At 37.5% G+C, this 24,395-nt stretch overlaps 1 protein-coding gene across 1 annotated transcript in view; it reads left to right on the top strand.

Moving 5' to 3' along the window:
• The window catches only part of LOC140166726 (GREB1-like protein), an 81,077-nt gene that overhangs the window by 32,638 nt on the left and 24,044 nt on the right, over positions 1-24,395 (top strand). The window contains 17 exon segments of the mRNA XM_072190225.1: positions 514-694; positions 2,119-2,255; positions 3,434-3,566; positions 5,300-5,509; positions 6,672-6,784; positions 7,240-7,408; positions 7,411-7,504; positions 8,806-9,218; positions 9,904-10,116; positions 11,525-11,675; positions 11,678-11,791; positions 12,704-12,828; positions 14,106-14,267; positions 18,098-18,302; positions 19,144-19,312; positions 21,011-21,217; positions 21,839-22,194. Of these exon segments, the coding sequence (XP_072046326.1) occupies positions 514-694; positions 2,119-2,255; positions 3,434-3,566; positions 5,300-5,509; positions 6,672-6,784; positions 7,240-7,408; positions 7,411-7,504; positions 8,806-9,218; positions 9,904-10,116; positions 11,525-11,675; positions 11,678-11,791; positions 12,704-12,828; positions 14,106-14,267; positions 18,098-18,302; positions 19,144-19,312; positions 21,011-21,217; positions 21,839-22,194 (3,152 nt within the window).

Below are 24,395 nucleotides of genomic sequence, written 5' to 3'. Positions count from 1 at the left end.
CGACTTGCAAACCATCTCAAAAGTTAGGTCTTTATAGTAGGAAACTTTCTTTGGTGAAGGCACCATGTTCACAATGCCTAGAAAAGCTGCTTTTTGCCATTTGCTGCTATTCCTTTTCTCCGATCAGCACCAGATAGATCGGTCTTCCTTTTACGCGCTGATTAACCTGTGTAAACCAATCAAGGATCATAATTGACAGTGACAGACGCGATAAATTGTTTTTATCTCTGTCTTTAATTATAGTGGAATATAATCTATATTTTATTGATTGTATCAGAAGAGACAAGTCACTGGCTGATCTAACATTAGAAAAAATGTGCAACATTTGCCAGATTTACACCAGAAAAATTGAAAATATAACTTTTTTTCATATTATAAGATTTGTTCACATTGCTCATGAAAATGTAAAGAATAATATGGTGTTCTATTTATTATACTGTGACCTCCTCAAACGTCATGCAAAATATTCACTTCACTCAAATTTTAAATGATCACTTGGTTTTCGTTATTCAGGTTTCCCCTTGTTCAGCAACAACCAGGTGGTACAGCCCATCGCTATGTCAACAGCCATGATGTCTTGGATGCACCAAATCTCCTAACCCTTCAAGTCACTGGTCTGCCGTATAATCTACAGACCAAGAAGTCTCGCATAGCACCACAAAATGAAATCTGTATGCAGACTTCAGTGCCACAAGTAAGTCACAAGGTTATAGATGAGTTGACCCCAATATTTATCAACAAAGGCAAGGGACTGATATATCGATATGCTTGAGTGACCCCAATGTAACCACTACACTGTTCAAGAGCCTTATTGCGATGTGGCGGGAGTTTTAAAAACACGAGCCCTGAACAAAATATGATGCGCGCATACTGCCAGGCAAAACACAATGGAAATTGATGCGTGCGCATACTGCCAGGCATTGATGTCAGATGTCAACTCATCTATAGGAATGTTTCTGAAATGGGAAGATTTTGTAAGCTTCCTTTGCCTAGGAGTTTTCAATATTTGCAATATTTATATTGTATTGCATCTAGGGAAATGCCAGAACCATATGCAAATGAGCCATGATCATTCAAGATGAGGAAGTGGCTTCTTTCATAACAAGAACAATGAATTTTACAAACATCAGAAAAGTTAGTGAAACTGGAACATGGGAAACATCTCAAAAGCTGATAAGCTCGCATTAAAAAATCCTTTAAATTTTGTGCATTATTTGTATCAGAAGTAAACATGAAAATCAGCTGAACCACATAGTATATGCTGATAGTTTGTGCTAGTTAATAAAATAGTACAAAAACAATACCTCCAAATTTTAATGGAAGCATTACAATAATTAAATTGCAGGTTTGTAAAAACAATTGTTTGAGACACAGGTTGTGACTGCGCAATATTTTACTTAAGATTTTCCATCGTAATTAGTTGCTTCCAATATGAAAACTCTTAGTCTTTCACATATTATTTGTAACTTATAATGTACTTGTGTATGTTTCAGCAAACACAGTTGCCTTTGTCAACACTTAATGATGAATGACTGCTACTGGCAACCAATGCTAGATGTATCTCCAGTTGCCAGTTGATTTTTCATCTGGGGATCCCTGTTGCAGAAACTCATCAAAAAATGAGAGAATTGATACTGTCCCTCATATCGGTTCATGGTGGTGCTCCTCCTTTTTTTTTTTTTTTTTTTATAGCCTTCTTTATTCAGCGTTTAAATAACTCTTGTTCCCTGCCAATGACCTCGGCCTCCCTCCATCCAATGACATGATTCTCATCAACAACATGATATGCTATGGCTGCCAGTAGCAGTCACTCCTCATCAAGTGTTGACAAATGCAACAGTGTTTGCTGAAACGTACACAAGTAAGTGTATTGTTCAACTCTTTCACTCCTGTGATGTAAATATTTGTCTGCTGCAAAAATCCCATGATATATCCAACCAATGGCAGCTCAAGTGATAAGTCTGAAAATGCATCAGTGTATTCTTAAATTCTTCTTATACAGAAGGAAGTCATCCCCAAATGTGTGTGTCTATCTAGTGAAGGTGATCTTCATTGCATTGGTATTGATTCCCATCTTGATGATGATGATGATGATATTTTTTTTAATTGCATGCACAGTTGCCCAACCAGCCAGCTGTAGAGACTCAATATTTTGGTTTGACAGATCTCTGTGATACATTACAATGGAGCAATGAGACCCCATTGATGCAGTGTGATAAAGTCTATGAAAATATGGTGGATTCATTGCTAGTAAGGTAAGTCATGTGTGTGATACAATGAAGGAAAACAGCAACATGATTTCACCTCCCATATGTGGGGGTATCAAAAAGTTCTAGAAATCGCCCAGAAGTGAAAGAGCTATATCAATGAAATTTGTTCAGTGCAATCACTGGTCCTTATGTACACTATGATGCAAAAATGGTCTCATAAGAATGTTTACTTTTTTTACAGGCGCTAGATGTCAGTACCTGCCTATGTAACCGCATAAACAGCAAAATGGAGAAAATTGAGGCATGTAGCATGATTAAGTTCCATTTAAGGGTTACAGTGCCCAAAAAATCTGTGATGAAATAAAAATTCATTTTCCAAAAAGCAACAGTGACAATATCACAATCACCACCGAAGATAACTTTCATTTCATCATCGATTTTCTAGGCACTGCAACCCTTCAAATGCAGGATCTTAATAACGCTACTTGCCTCAATTTTCTCAATCTTGCAGTTTATGCGCAGTAACTGGGGCAGCAGGTTATTAGCATCTAGTGTCGCCTGTAAAAAAAGTAAACATACTTATGAGACCATTTTTGCACCATAGTGTACATAAGGACCAGTGATTGCACTGACAAAATTTCATTGATATAGCTCTTTCACTTCTGGGCGATTTCTAAAACTTTTTGATACCCCCCCTCGTATGTGACCTGCTATCACAAAATGAGTGTAGAGTTGCAAGTTGGTAGTTTAGAAATATCCTGGCTGCTGCATTGGTGCTCTCTATTTCACACGCACCTGTTCAAGCCAATAGTATGTCTGTATGTCCTTTGTGAATGGGGCACATTGGGCTAGTCATGCAGGATATTCTGCTGGCTTGTACAGATGCGTAGCAAATAAAGAACTTCAACTCAGCAGCCAGGATGTCTCAAACTACCAACTTACATCTTAATGCTGATTTTGTGGTCACATATATTGTTAAATATGGTTAACTTCAGGCAAGTACAGTTTTGTTTTAGTAAAAAATAGGCAATGTTATCACTTTTGGGAGACACCATTTTCAAACACAATCAGGTAAATGTATCATACCATGCTTCATGCATTGAGTAGCTGTACTATATTGAATGTCATATTTTCACAGGGTTTTTTACATTTGAAAGATTTGAAATAAAAAAGTGATAACAAGTTTATTTTACTTCATTTGAAATGTCATTTTGTGTTGACAGGTACCCCAAGCTTCATAGCATGGTAGTGCGTACATACCTTTTAATAAGGCAGTACTCTGCAGCTTTAATGGCGTTGGCTGGAATCAATGAACTTGAGGCGGACACTACTAGTATTACATACAGCATTATAAGGGTAAGTTGATTTCAAACTGGAATTAGGGATTCAATCATGTTTCACTGTTGTTCATCACCGATTAACAACGATGCATCCACGTCATCTGAATGGTTTAATCCTCCAAGGGCAACGAAGTAAACCATGCAGACACGCCGGACGCAAGTTGTTAATCAGTTATGAACAACAGTGAAATATGATTGATCCCTCTCAACAACAAAAACAAGCTAAAGATTGTCTAATTCACATGATTCTTTCATTCGGAATGTCCCTTTGTCATTGCCACACAACCTTACAAGAAGATCGGTGATTTCTCTGTTGATATCGATCAGCAATAAAACTAAGAATAAAGCATTAATATTTAGCTGCTACCTCCAACATAAGAGAGTGTTTACACTTAAGTTCCAGGCGTGACTAATTTTACTCGCTCACGTGTAATGAGTATGTGTAACCCTGTATTCGTGTATACGCTAATGGACTGTGGATTCATCACCCATTAACAACGCTTGGCTCCTGTACAAAAGGTATAGGAAGAGTTGTTGAATATGAAAATGAACCAAGTGGGTGTTTAAAATCAGTTAGTAACTGATCTAAGTTCAATAGAGTGGGCACTTGTAAATGCCTGCACACTGACTTATTTAACAAAAACAATGCTTGTCAAACATCATTTTTAAAACTTTTGAGATCGCAGGTAATTATATTATAAGTTCTCACGTTAGATTGAACCTTTGCCACAGATTTTGGCCCATAAAAACACTGGCTAAGAACTATTATAGCTGCCTGTTGTAAATTTTTTGAAGAATGTCTTTCTGATATCAAATAATTTTCATTTTATGAAATTCACGATATAATACAAATTTTATGACAAATTATTAAAATTTGATATTTTTCACATTTTGGAGATATAACAGTCCTCAAGTAAATTGTATCAATTTAATGATATAGTCTTAAAGTGTATGTAGCTGGGAGGAAAAGCCGACGATCAATTGAAAATTTTGACCTTTCATATTGAAGATATGGATTTTTTTTCCCAAAAAGACCTATTTTTTTTTGTGTGTTTTGGAAAAAAAAATCCATATCTTCAATACGAAAGGTCAAAATTTTCAATTGATCGTCAGCTTTTCATCCCACCTACATACACTTTAGGTAGAAATCATCAGATTTATAAAGTTTACTTCGAGTACTGTTAAATATCAAAAATATCAATTTTTAATGATTTGCCATAAAATGTGTATTACATTGCTAATTTCAAAAATCAAAATTATTTGATATCAGAAGGCCATTCTTCGTAATCAGAATGCAATTCGATATGTCTGATGTGCTCTAATGTCCCACAATAAATAATGTCCAAACGTTCATACCCCTTCCCTTAAGGCAGCCGATAAGATTTTGTTGCAATTTGATGACTATAATAGTCTGTCTCGTCACAAGTTGAGAGTAACACCATGTTGGATTTTGCAGTGACAAATTCTAATCGCGCACACACAAAACAAAAAAAATTTTGCAGCAATATTTCATGCCGACTGACCTTAACCAGTAGACACATAGTTGTCATGTCATAAATTTGAGCAACTTCACATGATTAAATTCCCTGTATCCATGAAAGTTCTCTTCATTTGCCATCTTTTTTATTTGATTGACATCAAAAAGGAGTGATTGATATGGTGTTTCTGTATGTCACTTGCTCACAAAGCAAATGCCTGCATTTTATTTTCCTATCTAGAAACTATTTCAATTCCTTGTATATTTTATAGGACCTGATTACAGCACCTTTACAGAATGAATCAGGACATGGCCACATGGTTGTTTTACGGATGCCGTCACCACAGCTAGGTATCTTAGCCCAGGACAAGTTGTGTACAGAAAAGCGAGACAAGATTGGATTCCAATATCGATTTGAAATCATATTGTGTTGTAGTGACCAGGAGATTACATTGGACCCATACTTCTTGAAGAGACTCCAGGTATATATACAATCTTTCAATTGTATTTAGAGAATAAAGGTATTGGTTTTAGCCACTGGAGTGCATCTATCATCTCATATAACACTGGCGACATCATTATTTTAAGTAAAACAACAAGGCAAAGCCAAGTTATTTTACGCCAAAAATAATAATGTTGCCTGTGTTATATGAGACGATAGATGCATGGCAGCGGCTAAAAACAATACCTTATTCTCATTCTTAAACACTTCAATTCAAATAGAAATATCATAAATATTACAAATTTTAATCAAATTAAATCCTACGTTTTACAAGGAACTACCTAATAAGGCTTAGAATCGATCAATCCCTTTGTTGCTATGCGCCTCCGATTTGTTCAAATAGCGAGTCAGTGTATCACGTTGATGCACACACACGATATCACACGGGTAAAAACCAATAAAATTGCAGGAACGTTCTCAAGTGTCTAAAAATGAGAGTTATTACACAGTTGTTTTAAGTTATTGTAATTGTTAATGATTTTTACCACATGAGCATACCTACTAGATATCCAACCAGCCAGGTGTATGTGGAAATGTGCCAGCTTTTGTTTTCCCATAGTGGCATACCATTTCTTCAACATACATGAAAATGTTGCCATAAAAATACATTTAGATACCAAGCAGCTGCTCCTGGGATGAAAAGATGTTTAGAAGACTGGGTCGATTTCTTCTGGGTCAGCCCCTTGACATGATAAGCAGCCTAGTGGTATGCATTAAAGAGAAAACTTGTTTCTACAACAGAAAATGCACAAGTTTAATGGTTGTCTTTGTCAAAGAAAGGACTGACTTTGAGTGCTCTTGCCTTTCATTCATTTTACTCCCTTTGGTCATGCAGTTGGGACTTCCTCAATATGTGTTTGTAGCAATTGTTTATTCTTTGGGAACAAGTGAATTGTAGCAGTGGGCTATTCCAGTTGAAATCCATACACCACCTATGGAAGACATAACCTTAATCTCCCACACAGGGAGTGTGAATTCATAATGGGCTTATCTGAATGGGTGACTCCATTTGAAATCTACACCCCTGTGTGGGAGATTAAATCATGTCTTCGGTAGGGGTGTATGGAATAGCCCTTTATTGTAGATAAGCAATTGAGCAATTAGATCAACAATGCTAACATTTAAACATTTCACATTTGCAGACATTACGTGGTGAGGACGCCTCATGGAAGCCACAGACTTATGAGGAGCTTGAAGGGCTGCCATGCATTATGATAATGACCAACAAAGCTACAGCTGGAGAGACCTTGCCACAGTAAGTATTTAGAAGTAACTTGCTTAACCCCATGGGCACTAGCACTAGTGACATGATCAAAAGTTTCTAGAAACAAGGTTTTTGTGTGTATGATGGTATGTGTATGATGGAAGAGGACGTCCACCAACATCTTGGACAAATTATGTGAAGCTGGTTTCTGGCATTAGATCGAGTGAGATGGCGTACTCTTGTGAAGACCACAGCAGCACTACACAGCGCCACCTGACAGAGAGAGATGGTATGTGTTCAAAATTCTAGGTTTTAAGACAAATTTACTTTGATGTGGCTTTTAACCAGTCTTAAGGAACTTAACAAATATCCCAGCTGCATTGCTATTACTCATATACCCAATTGATTTGAAGGATCTCTGGTAGAAATACTGCCCAAGTGGTAGCAAAACATGCCTTCTAGGTCCAGAATTATGTACTATATCTGTATTTTCTTCTCAACAATAGGTCCCTGAACGCTGTAGATCTACGCCTCGTCAACCATGGTGTCTTTGATCTATCAAGTCTGGAACAAGAGCTAGGGCTTGCATGCCGCTATGTCGGTATAGACACTATTAGTCCTGTTGTCACGGTGACAGAAGACAGTGATGATGAGGATGGGGATGATGATGAGGATGAGGTGGAGGTGAGTCTGCTATGGACTATGAAGTGGTTCCTCATTTGGTGTCGACAGAACAGGCTGCACATGGCGATAACGTTTCTGTCAAATCAGGTACTCAACAATTTGAATTTATATCATACATTGGGCTTTTATAATGCACCATTTCATTTAGACAACAGCACAAAAAACATCAACAACATTATTTTGGTAGCATATTTATAATGATCTTAACCTTTCACTATGATCCTAATCCTAACCCTAATACCTTAAGGGATCTGATATTAACGTTTAGTGACGTTTTCACGTATTTTTTGCGGGAGCTGAGAGTACACCAGAACTATCGTATAATTTGCATTATGAATACGAAGAATGTCCTTCTGATATCAAATAATTTTGATTTTTTGAGATTCGCGATGTAAGACAAATTTTATAACAAATTATTCAAATTTGATATTTTTCACATTTTTGATATTTAACAGTCCTCTAAGTAAACTTTATAAATCTAATGATATGTACTTAAAGTGTATGTAGCTGGGATGAAAAGCCAATGATCAATTGAAAATTTTGACCTTTCATATTGATTAGTTGTTTGGTTATCAAAAACTTCCTTCACCCAATGGAATTTTGGGAGCTGCACAGATAATTGGTGGATGTTACAATCTAAATGCGGATAGGTGTGCGCCGTTCGGCAGCAACTGGCCTAGTTGATGCGATCTGATTGTGATGATTCACCATTGCAGCAAAAATTACAGCGCTTTGAGTCCTCTAAGATCTGGAGAAAGGCGCTTTATAAATCCAAAATTTAATTTGATTTAATTAACTCCATTTCTGATTGGCTATGAAGATGTGACACAAAAAGTACATCCAAGAAGTTTTCTGAGTTTGAATACGAAAAATATTCCTCGATGGTATTCACCTGCATGTATAATCACTACATACGACTATGGTCCCTGATATTTACAACTCATGAATATTTGAAGAGCTTAGTTTCAAAACCCTTGCATCCACTTGCGAATTTTGAGAACACATCAAAAATCATCAAAAATCATTGATATAAGGAGTTTTCAACAAAAGCAGTTTTGGTGAGATGCTTGGGTAGGATGAGCATCCCACCAAAAACTGCTTTTGTTGCAAACCCCATATATCAGTGATTTTTTAATGATTTTTGATGTGTTCTCAAAATTCGCAAGTGGATGTAAGGGTTTTGAAACTAAGCTCTTCATTTATTAGCTGATTATGTATTGAAAGCTTTGTGTCAAGCCATGCTTGATGACATCATGGGAAAGATTCCAGCCAATTAAAAAAGGCTATTGTTGTTATACCGTGTTGGAGAAGTTTGCCCTCTATGAGCAACGTTCAAATATGGCGGAGTCTGTACTCTCTAATAATACCTCTTTGCTCTTGATTTACAGACGCAGCCAGCAGCAGCCGGTCAACCCCTAAATTAAGCATAGCAGATAGCACAGCACGACTGGCAACCCCAACAAAAGACAGTTCTGATAAAGAGGGACCCACAACTCCTCAACATGGGACATCCAATTGTAACCCCACGTCGTCACCTCCGCCACCACAAGCAGGAAAATCACCATCAAAATCTATACCACCAACAGAAGCTGTTGGCGTGGTAAATAGCTCTGTTCCCATGGCAACAGAACAATCTGAATCACCCTCTGAGGGTAAAACTGAACAGAAAGAGCCTCAGGAGGATAGAGAAGTGAAGGAGCCAGAAGAGGATGAGAAACGAGATGAGGTCAAAGGTCATAAGCCACCACTCGTCTTGTTGTCAGATTCTGTTTTCCAAATTCTGAAGGCTGAAATTGATAAGGTTTGTGTTCTCAATTATTTTACTTGTTTTTATTCTTATACTATAAATAGGCTAATGTTGTGTGTTTGTATGTATGAAGATCCAAAGGCTCCGTCAGTTTGGATCCAAATGTCGCCAAATTCATACGGGAGATCGAGGAATTATTTATACGGTATCTTTACATTAAAGAACAATTAATAAAAAATACACAAGGCAGCCATTCAATATATTGCTTGCAAAACATGATATATGTCATGTGCTGCTTTGTGGTTTTTATAACTACCCATTATAAAGGTATATCTTTACATTAAATAACAATTAATTAAAAAATACACAAGGCAGCCATTCAATATATCACATTTGTGTTGCAATCAAGCAAAATGAGTCTGATGTCGATCAAAATCAAAATTCATTATATGAACCATCCACAGAGCTATATTTTGCTGAAAACCCCATCATAATTAGACTTATGGTTCCAAAGATATGGCCATTTTAGTGTTGCTCAGAACAATAAAATACAAAGGAAGTTGAATACTATTATTGATTATATCTCAAAATCAATATTCCCGACATCCGACTCATTTTTGCTTGATCGCATCACATTTTTCATCTGAACTCTTCCAATACACCTGTTTGAATGAACTCAAATGGTGAGAAATACACATATTTGCAATCCTTTGATGGTTAATTTCATTTTTCTCCACAGGGTCATCCATCCATAGGTACATTATTATCATCTACAGATACCATGTGGTCTAGTTCTCTACGGTCACAACTGACCAGTAATGAGGGTGAAGCAAAGAGCGCTTACTATCATCAATGGACAGAACCTAAAGCACATCATTATGATTATGAGAGAACAGCTGATGTACAGACTACCTACCATCCTCGGAGACTCTTATTATATGGCCCTCCTCAGGTATGTATTTACAGGCTATTTGTGATGGAAAACAATGTTCATTTTTCTGAGCGAATAGAAGAGTGTGCCCCACCTTAACCATCGTCAAAGTAAAGACAATTATAATTTAGTCCATGTGGACTTCCTAATTACTGATAGCTACAGTATCACGTTTCATCCGAAATGCATCATCAGACCGACTGGTCTGGTGGTAAAATATTGACCCATGACAAGGTCGGAATGATGTCACAGGAGAGCAGCCAAGGAACCTTCCTGATTGCTGCATCGTAGGTCCTGGAAAGGTTGGCTCGCTAATGAGATAGTGATACTGTAAATTCTGTCCTATGTGATTGTGCAGGCATGTAATTTTTGAGACAAGCAAGAGCAATCACACTCCTGAATGTGCTCTGAAACTTCTTCAGAAGAATGCGTCGCTTGCCTTAATGAACTCCCCAGACAGCTCTCTTAAACTTCATCAACTCTCCTGCAATTTTTAGTAGTCCAAGCCTGCCCAGTGGGCACACCTCACGTTGAAATCACGTTGAAATTTCGACGTCTGAATCAATTTCGACGTTGAAATCAGGTTGAAATCATGTTGTATTTGCAAATGGACCTCAACCTGATGGACTTCAACCTGATTTCAACCCGATTTCAACCTAGAGGTTAGTTGAAATCAGGTTGAAATTTCAACGTTGTATCGACGTTGAAATTTCAACCTGATTTCAACTAGCCTCCAGGTTGAAATTAGGTTGAAATCAGGTTAGGTTGAAACTTCGACGTTGATTCAACGTCGAAATCCTAACCTGTGCCCACTGGGCTGCTTTTGTGCTTTACTGTACCAAGATACATTGTTATTCTTCTTCCAACAGTGCCATGCTTCAAAAGAGAAATGTCATGACTTTAATATTTAGTCTGATTGGATTGCAGTTAGATTTGACTTTAATGTTTGCCCTATTCATTTGAACAATTAGTGTACTCACAATGCAAGATGCTACTACTTTACTATACACTACAACGCATAGTTCAGTGACTCAACAACAGTAGATTGCATCAGCAGCCAATAAGAGACAAGTGCATTTAACACAATGGATACTCGATGTATGTATTAAAGTACACTCTCGTCATAAGTTTGCAGCAATTTACTATACTCACTTTGTCTAACTCAATATTTAATACTCATAATCTTATAATATTTTGCAGTAAACCTTTGACAAGCGCGTACTACCGTGATATTGCAAAGTCCGAGCTAACAATGCATACCGCACAAAGTTCATTCATAAATTTCTACTCGGCAACAGCATATCGCCTCAGCAGCCAATCAGAGACTAGAGTGTTTCAATGCAACAAATATGTGACATACGTATTATAGTGTTAATTCTCTATCATTTTTGCCTATACTAACTGAAATATCCATTTGTCCTTTTTCTAGATTGGTAAAACTGGCACTTACATCCACTTTGCCAGAGTGTTGTCAAGAATGCTTATCAGATTACAGGAAGTAGAGGTCATTGATGAAGATGACATGGATATTGACCTCCCTCCTATTGACCCTACACTGCCAGTGATAACAGCCCTCAAATGGCGGAATTTGAGGTCATTAATAAGATGAACTTTGATGTGGTACTTAGAGAAGGAATGTTTCATAGTCACAGTCCTGTTTGGACTAGATCTTTGCAAAGTACAGGTAGGTCAGAATGTAAATTATTGGTGGGAATCAGTTACAGGCAAATAATATGGGTTACATAAGATTACAAAAGCTTCGCCGTCATAACACACATGTAAAGGAGGAAACCGGGAAAATTATCCCGACTGGGAATCAAATCCAGGACTCCAGGCCTGTGAGTCCTGTGCTCCAAATCACTTGGCCATGGTAGCATCAAGATTTGGGCTATTGAAATTTGATATAAATTATAATCTTCCACTCAACCCTACCACCTTATCATGTTTGACATAAATATCACCTTGGATGCTTCAGTAAAGCCAACTAGGAGGTACTTATTACAGTAGGAATTGTAAATGGTTTTAATTATTAAAACTGAATTCTCAGACTTTTCCAGTGATTCCGGGCAGATTTTATTTTCCAGGTTAATTAGCCTTTTATTATTGAATATTGTTCATAAAAAGAGAGCAGTATTTCAAGTTGATAAAAACCTGGAATTCAAACACTCCCCTTCCTATTGTGTCTGTCGTGTCTCATAAATGCTTATGGTTCAAGTGCAGGAGGCCCTAGACAAGTTTAGAAAGCTTGTGCCAGATATAATTAGGTGGGATATGTTTTATTTAAAAAAATAAAACAATGGGCTATTCCAGGTGGTCTATATAACCCCAATGGCAAATATGACCTTAATCTTCTACAAAGGGAGTGTGAATTTCAAATGGGTTACCTAAATGGATGACTCCCATTTGAAATCTACACCCCTGTGTGGAAGATTAAGGTCGTGTCTTCCATAGGGGGTGTATGGGTTTTAATTGGAATAGCCCAATGCACATTGCCTACTGTCAAGTTTGTTGCCCAGTTAGACTTCAATTGTAGTTGTTGTATGTATATTTCATATAACATGTTTATATCCAATATGTTATTATTCCTCAGGACCACCTCCCAATTTAGCAGCTGAGGATGAAACAAAAAAGCCCCCTCCTACAACCTCAATGCGGCTGACAAAGTTCAGTGCACACAATGCATTCCACCATTGCGACCAATGTCAGAACTACAAAGATGTCTCTGCAGTTGAGGTAGGGTCATGTGACTTTTTTTTAATGTGCTTGTTTTCCTCTTGCTAGTCATAACTTCTTAGAAGATAAATTTTTTTCTCTTCCTGTCTATGTTACTATTCTGTGTGAGCTTTATCTAAATTTATTTGATTAATTTGAACTGGTTAAATAAAATCTTTTTAGTGCTAATTTCAAAGCTTTAGATGCTGATGAGATAATCTTACTATTTGCCTTAATTTTCTTGTATTCCTTACGTCATTAAAGATGTAACACATGACATACAATGTTACCAATTTCATACTTTTCAAAATGTATGTCATGTTTTACATGTTTGTTTGATATAGGAAAAATGAAAGATGAAAAAGGAAAATAACAAGCCCCATAATATCGAGGGTTGAGAACCAGAAAGCCGTAACTTACAAAGGAAACCTTTCTGGCTCTGGCTTTCTGGTTCTCAACCCTTGATATGTGGGTCCATTTGGTTCTAAGCCATAGATGATGTAACATTGCCTTTAGCTGAGCTTTGAGAAAGTGGCCCTAATATATGGGTCCACCATATTATGTTTTTGATTAGATCAGTGTTATTCTAAATTTGATGCAATACCACAAAACCTCATCTACAAGCATGTAGAATGCTTTTGATGAAAGCTAAATTAATCCAGGCGCTATCCATTGAAAAAAATATAACATTATGGAGTTTGAACAAACAAATTACCGATACAGGCATATACAAACAAGTACTACTGTAAGACCCATCGTATTGGCATATTTACGGCTATTAATTTACCTGTCATCAAAAACACTCTATATGCTTGTAGACTAGGTTTTATAGTATTCTTTTACTCAGACAGTATGTACTTCTCATTTATGACATATAAATCACTGCTATGCATAGATGAAAAAATATGCACACCATTCACCAACAGGCAAAGTGCCTGTGCTTTGTATGCAGAGAATTCTCGCATATTCATGAGGGCCAATTGTACAAAAGCATGTGTCTAATAAATCATGCACACACCATTTGTGGATATCATGGAGCTGTTTGGGGTTTATTATCAGCTCTATGGTAGCTATGTATGTTTACACAAAGTATTTTAAGACTGATTTGAAAAAATGTGCAGTAAAATCTGTAACAGGTGGAGAATAGGTGTAGTGTTTTGTGTGCATGCTTCGTGGAACGATTGGCCCTCGTTAACAGATGATGCTGGATGGTCTGTATATGTTTTCATCTATGGTGCTATATATCACCATGTTCCTCATTGGTTTAACATATCCACATGGTATCCTTATTCTCTCAGGCAAGGGAAACCAAGGCCTACAGTATACGTCTTGCTTCCTCCCATCTTGGAGATGATCTTGAATTGCAGTTCATCATTCCCCCACAACAAGAGAAACATTTTGTATTCAATCAGAGAACTGGACAGTTGATGAGCATGGTGTTGCCGGTGAGGGGAGAACAGGTGAGCGGCAACGCAGTAAGTGGCTTTGTGGTAGTTGAGTATGTAGAAATGCATGTACGCTTAATTCTAGAATCAAATGTAGAGTAGGCTTATAGTAATGATATTGTGACTTCAATGCTGTATTGAATGACATTGAATGTATTTTGTAATGGTTCCATAATATCCCTGTAGAATAGAAATTGCTCTATAGTGTATCCAGTAAAAGTTGGAACATAAGGCAAAATAAAAAAATAAACATGTTTCACGTACCCTCCCGCTTCCTTTTTTTGAGGTTTGCTCAAATATATTTTTATTTTTTGAAATTCAGTTATAACTTTTCAAAAAATATGTTTAGGAAGTTGGAATGCTTTCTATAGCCTTGTTAAGATACAAGAAACATTTTAGGAAGGTTTTGTGATCATTGGAGGGGGTGTAACTCTCAGAACAACAAATAAAAAAGGGCCTCCTTCTTTTTCCAGGCATTATTGTATACGCTAAAACAGCTCTAAGTATGGGTATTTACACCAATTTTGCGATAAAAAATAGAAAATAAAAAGCCCCCTCCTCCACCTTTTTTTCGAAAACCCAGACGTGAAACATGTTTTATTTTTTACTTGGCCTAACCTACACCAAAATACATGGATCTTGCATAAATGGGCAATGGTCATGTTGCTAACTTATATGTAAAACATACTATAGTTGTTAGAGATCATTGTGACCTGCTACCGCGAAATGACTGACTGGGTTGATGTTCTGTGATTGCCGTGGATCTGTACAATCCTGTAGTATGTCCTTCATGAATGGCCCATTGTGCCCCAATTCATAAACGACACACAGACATACTACTGGCTTGTGTGTGAAACAAAGAACACCAACACAGTAGCCAGGGTATCTCAAAACTACCAACTTGCGACTTGACGTACATTTAGTGGTAGCAGGTCACATTTAGAGAAAGATAGAACATGACCTTGGCCTTGGTGAATGAGATAACAAAGATTAATGGATGGTGTCACGTTCCACTGGACAGACTATCAAAAAAAAGGAAAGTTGGAATCTCTAGTATTTACCATACCTGTTAAGTAAATTTGGTCCAGATAACAATGTTGACTTGGTCAGTAAGTGCATACAATAATACACAACCCAGATATTATATACACAAGTATTTGACCTTTTATGGCCTTTGAAACAAGGTCCTTTCAAAACAAGTATTTAACATGTAAGCAAACTAGTAATTTTTTAGGATTTCCAAAAGTGACAAATGTCAAAAAAGTTACATTGAGTTCTGCCTGGTGATTATAAAGGACACGTTAAAACCGATGTTATGTTTTAGTAAAAGTTAAGCCTGTGATTTTTGGGTAATTTTGTGCGCGGGTACCCTATGTAATTTACGGGTGGATACCCTGGGTACAAGTATCACCAGGGATCAAGTCAAAGTGTAATGCACTTTTTTACAAGCTGAACAACAGCCAAGTTTATCAACTCATGGGACCATTTCACTTCTCAGGCAAACTTTTCATGCAAACTGGGTCAGGACAAGGCTTGTAAATATATTAAATGATGTGCTTCAGGTATTGAGCAGCTGGTTTTTGGTCCACCCTATCTGGACTTGATTCCCCGGGTATTACTCACAGACTAGTAAAAGTTAATCCGAATAACTGCATTATCATGCATCTACATTTGGAGATATTTTGCAATACCATACTGCAATAGATCTTTACAATTTATTTGAAGTCATACCATTTGCTGCGAATAGAGCTTTACATGCGAAAGTTTGCTGGAAAAAGATATGTTCTGGGTAGTATACCAACTGTGAATGTTTGCTGGAAAAAAGATATGCACTGGGTGGTATACCAACCTTTATTCAGCAAAATACAAAAGGCAAGAATCTGGACAACAAGGGCTACAGGGTAGCACAAAGAAAAACATTAGCAAAATACAAGAGAATAGAATAACAAACATAACCAATCACAAACTGATGTTAGGTTTATCTTGGGAGAATTAGACTGGCTCTAGGTGGAAATATTTCCTTTGTGTTTACTCATTGTATTTGTTTTAACATACTACTTTCATTTATTTATACTTAAAGACTAAATTTTAAGCATCAAGAAAACTACTAAATTATTAAGGTTTTTTTTTCTTTACTAATTGAAGATACTAGCTCTAAAAGGGGGTTAAGTCACAAAATCATGAACATGGAGTCAGTTTCTTATACAAGAAGCAAGTGCAAGTTTCATACTCCTAGTGAAATAATGTGGAAGGGCATTGAAATGGCATGGATATATCCATAGACTATGCCATAGTCGATTTTTGATAAATAAACATATGTTATTAATCATGATGAACGCATTCAGTTGAACTCGAAATTATACTTATATCTATGACATCAAAATACTAATAAATGGTTATGAAAAAGTTTATTATAATTATATTAGTGACAGTAACAGTAAACCATACGTAGGCTTATATTATTGAATGCAACATATTATAATGGCATAATTATAATGGCACTTCAATACTGAACAATTCTGATTTTAGAATCTACCAGGTTATTAATCACGGAAGCCCGAGTTAAAAATCGACTATGTACATTGCCTTTTAACAGGACTTTGACCAGGATTTAGTCCCTAACACACACTGTCAATCATACTTGTTTATCAATCCAATTTAACCGCAGGCACAAAGCCTGGACGTACAAGACATGCTCATGCACCTAGTACACAAAGCGTCGCACAGTTGTGTATGATGTAGTTATCAATGGTAATGGCACATGCTTGGAGGATTTAAACCATAACGAGATCTGGGCGACCAATCACAAGCCAGATCCATTTAAAGATGCATTACATCATGGCCAATTTTAGTTAGGCCAGAAATTGGCCAACTCTCCATAGAGTCCCGTGTTAAGAATTTTAACCGCAACCCACAGTAAGTAGTCCACTTGGGAAGCTAGTAAACAGAGGGAGTACGGTGACTGAAAAGATCAAATGTGAAATTCTATAAATTGCACACAATTAATACAAATCAGTTTTATGCTTAAATGTAATAGCCAAAGTATACAAAATGGGCAAGTGGACTACGATGAAGTCTAATATTACCACCACCTTGCTTTGAAACTATAACAATCTTCTTTGCCATTTTTTCTCCAAATGCACTGAATGTGACTTAACCTCCTTTTAGAACTAGCAGCCTTAATTTATTGGGTTTTTGTTTTACAACTGTGTGCATTATATGTGGCCTTAAAATTGCATGAAATAAATTCTTTGTTGAAAGGAAAATTATAATTCTACGCTTCTCAAATTTGGTACAACCACCAACAGAGCACTTTCACCAGGTCAACCGGCATCTTCAGTGGATGTTATTGCTCTGAAGATTTGTTGTTGCTACTGATATTGTTGAGACACCTCCGATGACGTCACAGATGTAGATGACGTCGAACAAGAAGATGTCTCAATAGGGTCGATGTCACGGTTCAGTCTGGGTCTTTTTGTTTGACGAGTCTGGGTCTTTTTGTCGCAACATCTGTGTCTTTTTGTCACATCTTCTTGTTTGATGTCATCTACATCTGTGACGTCATCGGAGGTGTCTGAACAACATCACTAGCAACAACAAATTTTCAGAACAATAACATCCGCTGTAGATGCCGGTTGACCCGATGAAAGTGCTCCGGTGAGTGTACCAAATTTGAGTAGCGTAGAAGTATAATTTTGCTTTCTATTTATGTTTACAATTATGTATGAATATACATCATTAAATTTTTGTTGATTTACTGCTCAATGTGACCACCCTTTAATTAATATTTTATTTGTTTTAATGCATTGATTCATTTGTGATTATCACAATTGTTTGATTTTCAGGGACCTAATGTGGTGAAAACACCCATCTTTATGCCAACGTTTGGTCGCCACGAGCACGGCCTTGTCAACCTGTACCACACAATGGAAGGTAGTAAACATCTACACATTCTGGTATGCAAACAGAAAGATGCTCTTGCTTATGAGAAACAGTGGCCTAATCACATCATACTGGTGTTACCGGCATTAGTCAATGGAGCAGGTTTAGGTAAGATCTTCTGTTATGTCTGCCATTGGAACTTTGAATATTATCTATGCCCATGCAATGTTATGTCTTTTTTGTCTTATGTCTCTGTCTTAACATGCTTGCTTTTGTTAACTGTTCCTCGGGCACTACAGCAGCCTGTGGTCCATACTGATTGCCTGTGACTCCCATGAGTGCCTTCAGTAACCTCTCGTCCATATAGTTGCCTATGACTCCCATATGTGGCTAAAGTAGCCCCTGGTCCATATAGTTGCCTATCATATGTGGCTAAAATAGTCACTGGTCCATACTGTTTGCCTATGACTCCCATATGTGGCTGAAGTAGCCCCTGGTCCATATAGTTGCCTATGATTCCCATATGTGGCTAAAATAGCCACTGGTCCATACTGATTGCCTATGACTCCCAAATGTACCTTCAGTTGCCTCTGGTCCATAACATCGCCTATGACTCCCTTCAGTAGCCTGTGGTCCATACTGATTGCATATGACTCCCATATGTGCCTTCAGTAGCCCCTGGTCCATACTGACTCCCGTATGTTGATCCTAGTGGTTAAAGGTATTGTTATTGTAGTATTATCTTTACTCTGGAGTACTCTGTTTTTCCTCCTGACTCTAAAATAATAATAATAGCTATATAGAAAAAAGTATGCTCCCAAGTCCCAACATATATGTTTGGATGAGTCAGTAATACATTAAAGGACCACATTAATTTGATCTCCAAGGTTTTCCCACTTGGAATACTGTCCAAACATTCCAAACCATTGTTGGTTTGATTTTAGTATATTTTCAGAATAAACATCAAAATGAATACATTTTTTTTCTTTGGATTCTACATGTGCACCAGGTGCTGCAAAGTATTTCATCAAAGAATTAGCATTCCACAATCTGGAACTTGAAAGGAAGCGGCAAGAAGAATTGGGTGTACAGCGTCAAGAAGTGTGGCCATTTGTGCTGATAATGGAAGACTGCTGTGTTACCTGGCAGGAACACATCCCTGGCAAAGATGAAGATGGGTAAGTAGGAAGTAAATTAGTGCTGCATTTTTCTGGAATAGTAAGTAGGTTGAAAGGTGGCAGGACTTCGAGTTGGATTAGAGACAAGGAGTGTCTAGTCCATTTCGCTTCCTTGAGAGAGTAACATCAGTCTGTGTTGGCTCAAAAATCTGTCATGTGTACACACAAGATCAAAGTTGATACATTTGTATTTGGAACTATTTGTTCAAACAGGGCCAAGTGAGTTGATGTTAGGCTCTCAAACATGCCACCTAACTTGGTATCACATGAAACACTTTTAACCAATCAATGAACAAGGGTTATTGGGTATACATACCTGTCCTGTGGTATACAATGTTTGGGCCAGTCCCTTGTGGGGTATCTGCACTATTGCAGAAGCCATACTAATAATATGATGTGATCAAGCAAGATGGTTATGTTTGTTGTGAAAATCAATTTTGAGCTATTTATAGGCGTGAAAGAAGTGTTTGAACTTCTTTTTTATGTCATTGTTGTCTGCAAAATGAATTGTTAACAAATATTCTGGAGTAATATAATAGTGTAGATTATAAGCTATTCTTATTCAATGGGTGCGTCTTGTAAAGAATTCACGTAATTTGATTGGTTTCAGGTGTATAATATCTCACAATAGTTGATAGTGATATTAGTCAGGCTGCTGCCGCCACGCAACGGCGGCACGCTTGTTGCTCCTCAATGATCGCGCGATAATGCGTTCGCGTAATACACGTGCGAGAACTAAGAACGCGATTCGGCGGCTTAGATGTTCGTGATGGTTTCGTTCATTTAAAACAACACGATATTGGATAGGCAAAAGACAAAATCCTATCATTTATTCTCTAACTCATTTGTGCAAATAAAGTCAGTCAGTGATCTTGTGAATACAGACCCACAGATGGAGGCAGACTTGGATCAAGAGTCAGACTGAGTGTTGTAGCAGTCTAAATTGCCATTTAAAAATGTATATTGGGGAGAAAAGTTAACAAATAAGCAAAATATGGACCCATATTTCTTTTCTCCCTTTAAATAGTTTCATATGTTTATAATGAATCCAATAACACCTAGCAACTGGCAATCGCAAATTTTGAAAATAAGTCTATGACACTCCTGGTGCTTTGTACTCAAGAATCGTTACCGTTAAACATATGCACGTTTAGGCTAAAACTCACCAGTTGCCCGATTTGTACATGGAGTGAATGTAAGTGTCATGGCTGCGATGTTTAGATATCGTTACCCAAGCTTGATGGACATTTCAGCTCATTCATTTTGTGAGTTAAAAACCTCATTTGGTTTGATTGTGCCACTTAATATGCTCTTCTGTATCTGGCCTCTTGAAAGAGCACCAACCTGATGGACCATAAGGATATCCAGGATCAACCGAGTCCTGAATTAGTAATAACCTTGGTCAAGTGTAAATGTGTTATATTCCTGAATTGATTCGGAGAACCCAAAATGTGTGTGGCATGTTTAGGGAAAAAAGTGTACCTCTCTGACAAACTGTCTCAAGTGTAAGTTTCTTTGCGATCTATTTGTATTGTGTAGTGATAAGATGCACAAGCGATATTTTGCATTTGCTGAATTCTAAAGGTACACCATTTTTCCCCAATCAGTGACAAGCCAATATGGTCAATATTCCATAGTATTACAAATGGGGCTATACAGAATTAGCAGTAATAACCACTTTGTTTTAATTTTCTACAGGAAGGGCACAGTTGTGTCTTTGAAGTCTGTTGTGGAGCAGATCGAAGCCATTCCCAAGTTATTCCATTATGCAGTGTTAGGGTTACGGCAATGGTGTGGTGGGTCAAAGGTCGACGTATCAAAGCGGGCATTTTCTCGCACCCACATGTATAACATGCTATTTGTCAATGTGGATAGGACACAGAATGTGCAGTATGATCACAATAGGTAAGGATGATGGATCAGGGAAAAGATAGCCATAACAAAATTGCTAAAAAGGTATGGTAAATTTAAAACCTAAATACTATTTTCATTCTGAATTGTATGTCTCTACTGATCCTCTGACTGGTGCTGTCCAGATAGTCAACAACTCTTCCTATACCTTTGTACAGGAGCCAACCGCTATTAATCTATGATGAATCCACACTTTGCCAGTCGCATATATGCGAACACAAGTTAATGGACTAAAGCGCGTATACATGATACGCTTTAGCAAGTAAAATTTGCCATGCCTGGAACTTGTGTGTGTGCTTCTTTTCGTTTTCATTATTTTGTAGGAAGCAGCTAAACATTGATCTTTTATTAATTCTTTTGCTGCTATCAACAGAAAAATCATCGACCTTCTTCTAATGATGAGTTCCCGGGTTGAGTGGCAATGACTAAATGGGACATTCCTTATGAAATAATCCTGTGAATTACACATCTCCTGATAATCTTTAGCTTGTTTTGGTTGTTGAAAGGGATTCAATCATGTTTCACTTAGAGGTCTATATCATATATGGGCACTGTAAGAAAAACATCAGTGCTCATGAGGTTAATATCTATATCCCATTTCATATTGGTTTCTAGATTCTTCAGTGAAGACATCGACTTCAACCTGCGTGTCAACAGTAGTGGGTTAACGGTGTGCCGTTTCAACTGCTTCTCCATAATGAAAAAATACATCAACATTGGAGATCCAGCCCAACTCACACCTCAGCCTAAAAATGACAAATATCATTCGAAAGGCGCCGTCACACCAAGGAACTACGTTGGTACTCCGGACAGTGAGGAGTTGATACCTCTTATTGCGCCACCACAGTTTTTGCTTGAAGGTTTTCTTCAAGAAATGAGCAAAGAGAAACTGTTTCCTTTAGCTTTAGATAATCCATCCAATCCAGTGTTACTTGTGGACTGTTATCTCAATCTAGGACCTAGAATTACAGGTGAGGTCATGTGTAGTAACATAGAGTGTGGATCATTGTAAACAGGTAGTGTGCTTTAGCTTTAGATAATCCATCCAATCCAGTGTTACTTGTGGACTGTTATCTCAACCTAGGACCTAGAATTACAGGTGAGGTCATGTGTGTGTAGTAACATATAGTGTGGATCATTGTAAACAGGTAGTGTGCTTTAGCTTTAGATAATCCATCCAATCCAGTGGTACTTGTGGACTGTTATCTCAATCTAGGACCTAGAATTACAGGTGAGGTCATGTGTAGTAACATATAGTGTGGATCATTGTAAACAGGGAGTGTGCTTTAGCTTTAGATAATCCATCCAATCCAGTGTTACTTGTGGACTGTTATCTCAATCTAGGACCTAGAATTACAGGTGAGGTCATGTGTAGTGACATATAGTGTGGATCATTGTAAACAGGTAGTGTGCTTTAGCTTTAGATAATCCATCCAATCCAGTATTACTTGTGGACTGTTATCTCAATCTAGGACCTAGAATTACAGGTGAGGTCATGTGTAGTAACATATAGTGTGGATCATTGTAAACAGGTAGTGTGCTTTAGCTTTAGATAATCCATCCAATCCAGTGTTACTTGTGGACTGTTATCTCAATCTAGGACCTAGAATTACAGGTGAGGTCATGTGTAGTAACATATAGTGTGGATCATTGTAAACAGGGAGTGTGCTTTAGCTTTAGATAATCCATCCAATCCAGTGTTACTTGTGGACTGTTATCTCAACCTAGGACCTAGAATTACAGGTGATGTCATGTGTAGTAACATATAGTGTGGATCATTATAAACAGGGAGTGTGCTTTAACTTAAGATAATCCATCCAATCCAGTGTTACTTGTGGACTGTTATCTCAACCTAGGACCTAGAATTACAGGTGAGGTCATGTGTAGTAACATATAGTGTGGATCATTGTAAACAGGGAGTGTGCTTTAGCTTTAGATAATCCATCCAATCCAGTGTTACTTGTGGACTGTTATCTCAACCTAGGGCCTAGAATTACAGGTGAGGTCATGTGTAGTAACATATAGTGTGGATCATTGTTAACAGGTAGTGTGCTTTAGCTTTAGATAATCCATCCAATCCAGTGTTACTTGTGGACTGTTATCTCAACCTAGGGCCTAGAATTACAGGTGAGGTCATGTGTAGTAACATATAGTGTGGATCATTGTAAACAGGGAGTGTGCTTTAGCTTTAGATAATCCATCCAATCCAGTGTTACTTGTGGACTGTTATCTCAACCTAGGGCCTAGAATTACAGGTGAGGTCATGTGTAGTGACATATAGTGTGGATCATTGTAAACAGGGAGTGTGCTTTAACTTTAGATAATCCATCCAATCCAGTGTTACTTGTGGACTGTTATCTCAACCTAGGGCCTAGAATTACAGGTGATGTCATGTGTAGTAACATATAGTGTGGATCATTGTAAACAGGTAGTGTGCTTTAACTTTAGATAATCCATCCAATCCAGTGTTACTTGTGGACTGTTATCTCAACCTAGGACCTAGAATTACAGGTGAGGTCATGTGTAGTGACATATAGTGTGGATCATTGTAAACAGGTAGTGTGCTTTAGCTTTAGATAATCCATCCAATCCAGTGTTACTTGTGGACTATTATCTCAACCTAGGACCTAGAATTACAGGTGAGGTCATGTGTAGTAACATAGAGTGTGGATCATTGTAAACAGGGAGTGTGCTTTAGCTTTGATAATCCATCCAATCCAGTGTTACTTGTGGACTGTTATCTCAACCTAGGGCCTAGAATTACAGGTGAGGTCATGTGTAGTAACATATAGTGTGGATCATTGTAAACAGGGAGTGTGCTTTAGCTTTAGATAATCCATCCAATCCAGTGTTACTTGTGGACTGTTATCTCAACCTAGGACCTAGAATTACAGGTGAGGTCATGTGTAGTAACATATAGTGTGGATCATTATAAACAGGGAGTGTGCTTTAGCTTTGATAATCCATCCAATCCAGTGTTACTTGTGGACTGTTATCTCAACCTAGGGCCTAAAATTACAGGTGAGGTCATGTGTAGTAACATATAGTGTGGATCATTGTAAACAGGTAGTGTGCTTTAGCTTTAGATAATCCATCCAATCCAGTATTACTTGTGGACTGTTATCTCAACCTAGGGCCTAGAATTACAGGTGAGGTCATGTGTAGTAACATA

This window comes from Amphiura filiformis, chromosome 12 (genome assembly GCF_039555335.1).
Source record: "Amphiura filiformis chromosome 12, Afil_fr2py, whole genome shotgun sequence".
NCBI lineage: Eukaryota > Metazoa > Echinodermata > Ophiuroidea > Amphilepidida > Amphiuridae > Amphiura > Amphiura filiformis.
The sequence above is the reverse complement of the archived record's forward strand: the minus strand, read 5'-3'. Positions and strand labels throughout refer to the sequence as shown.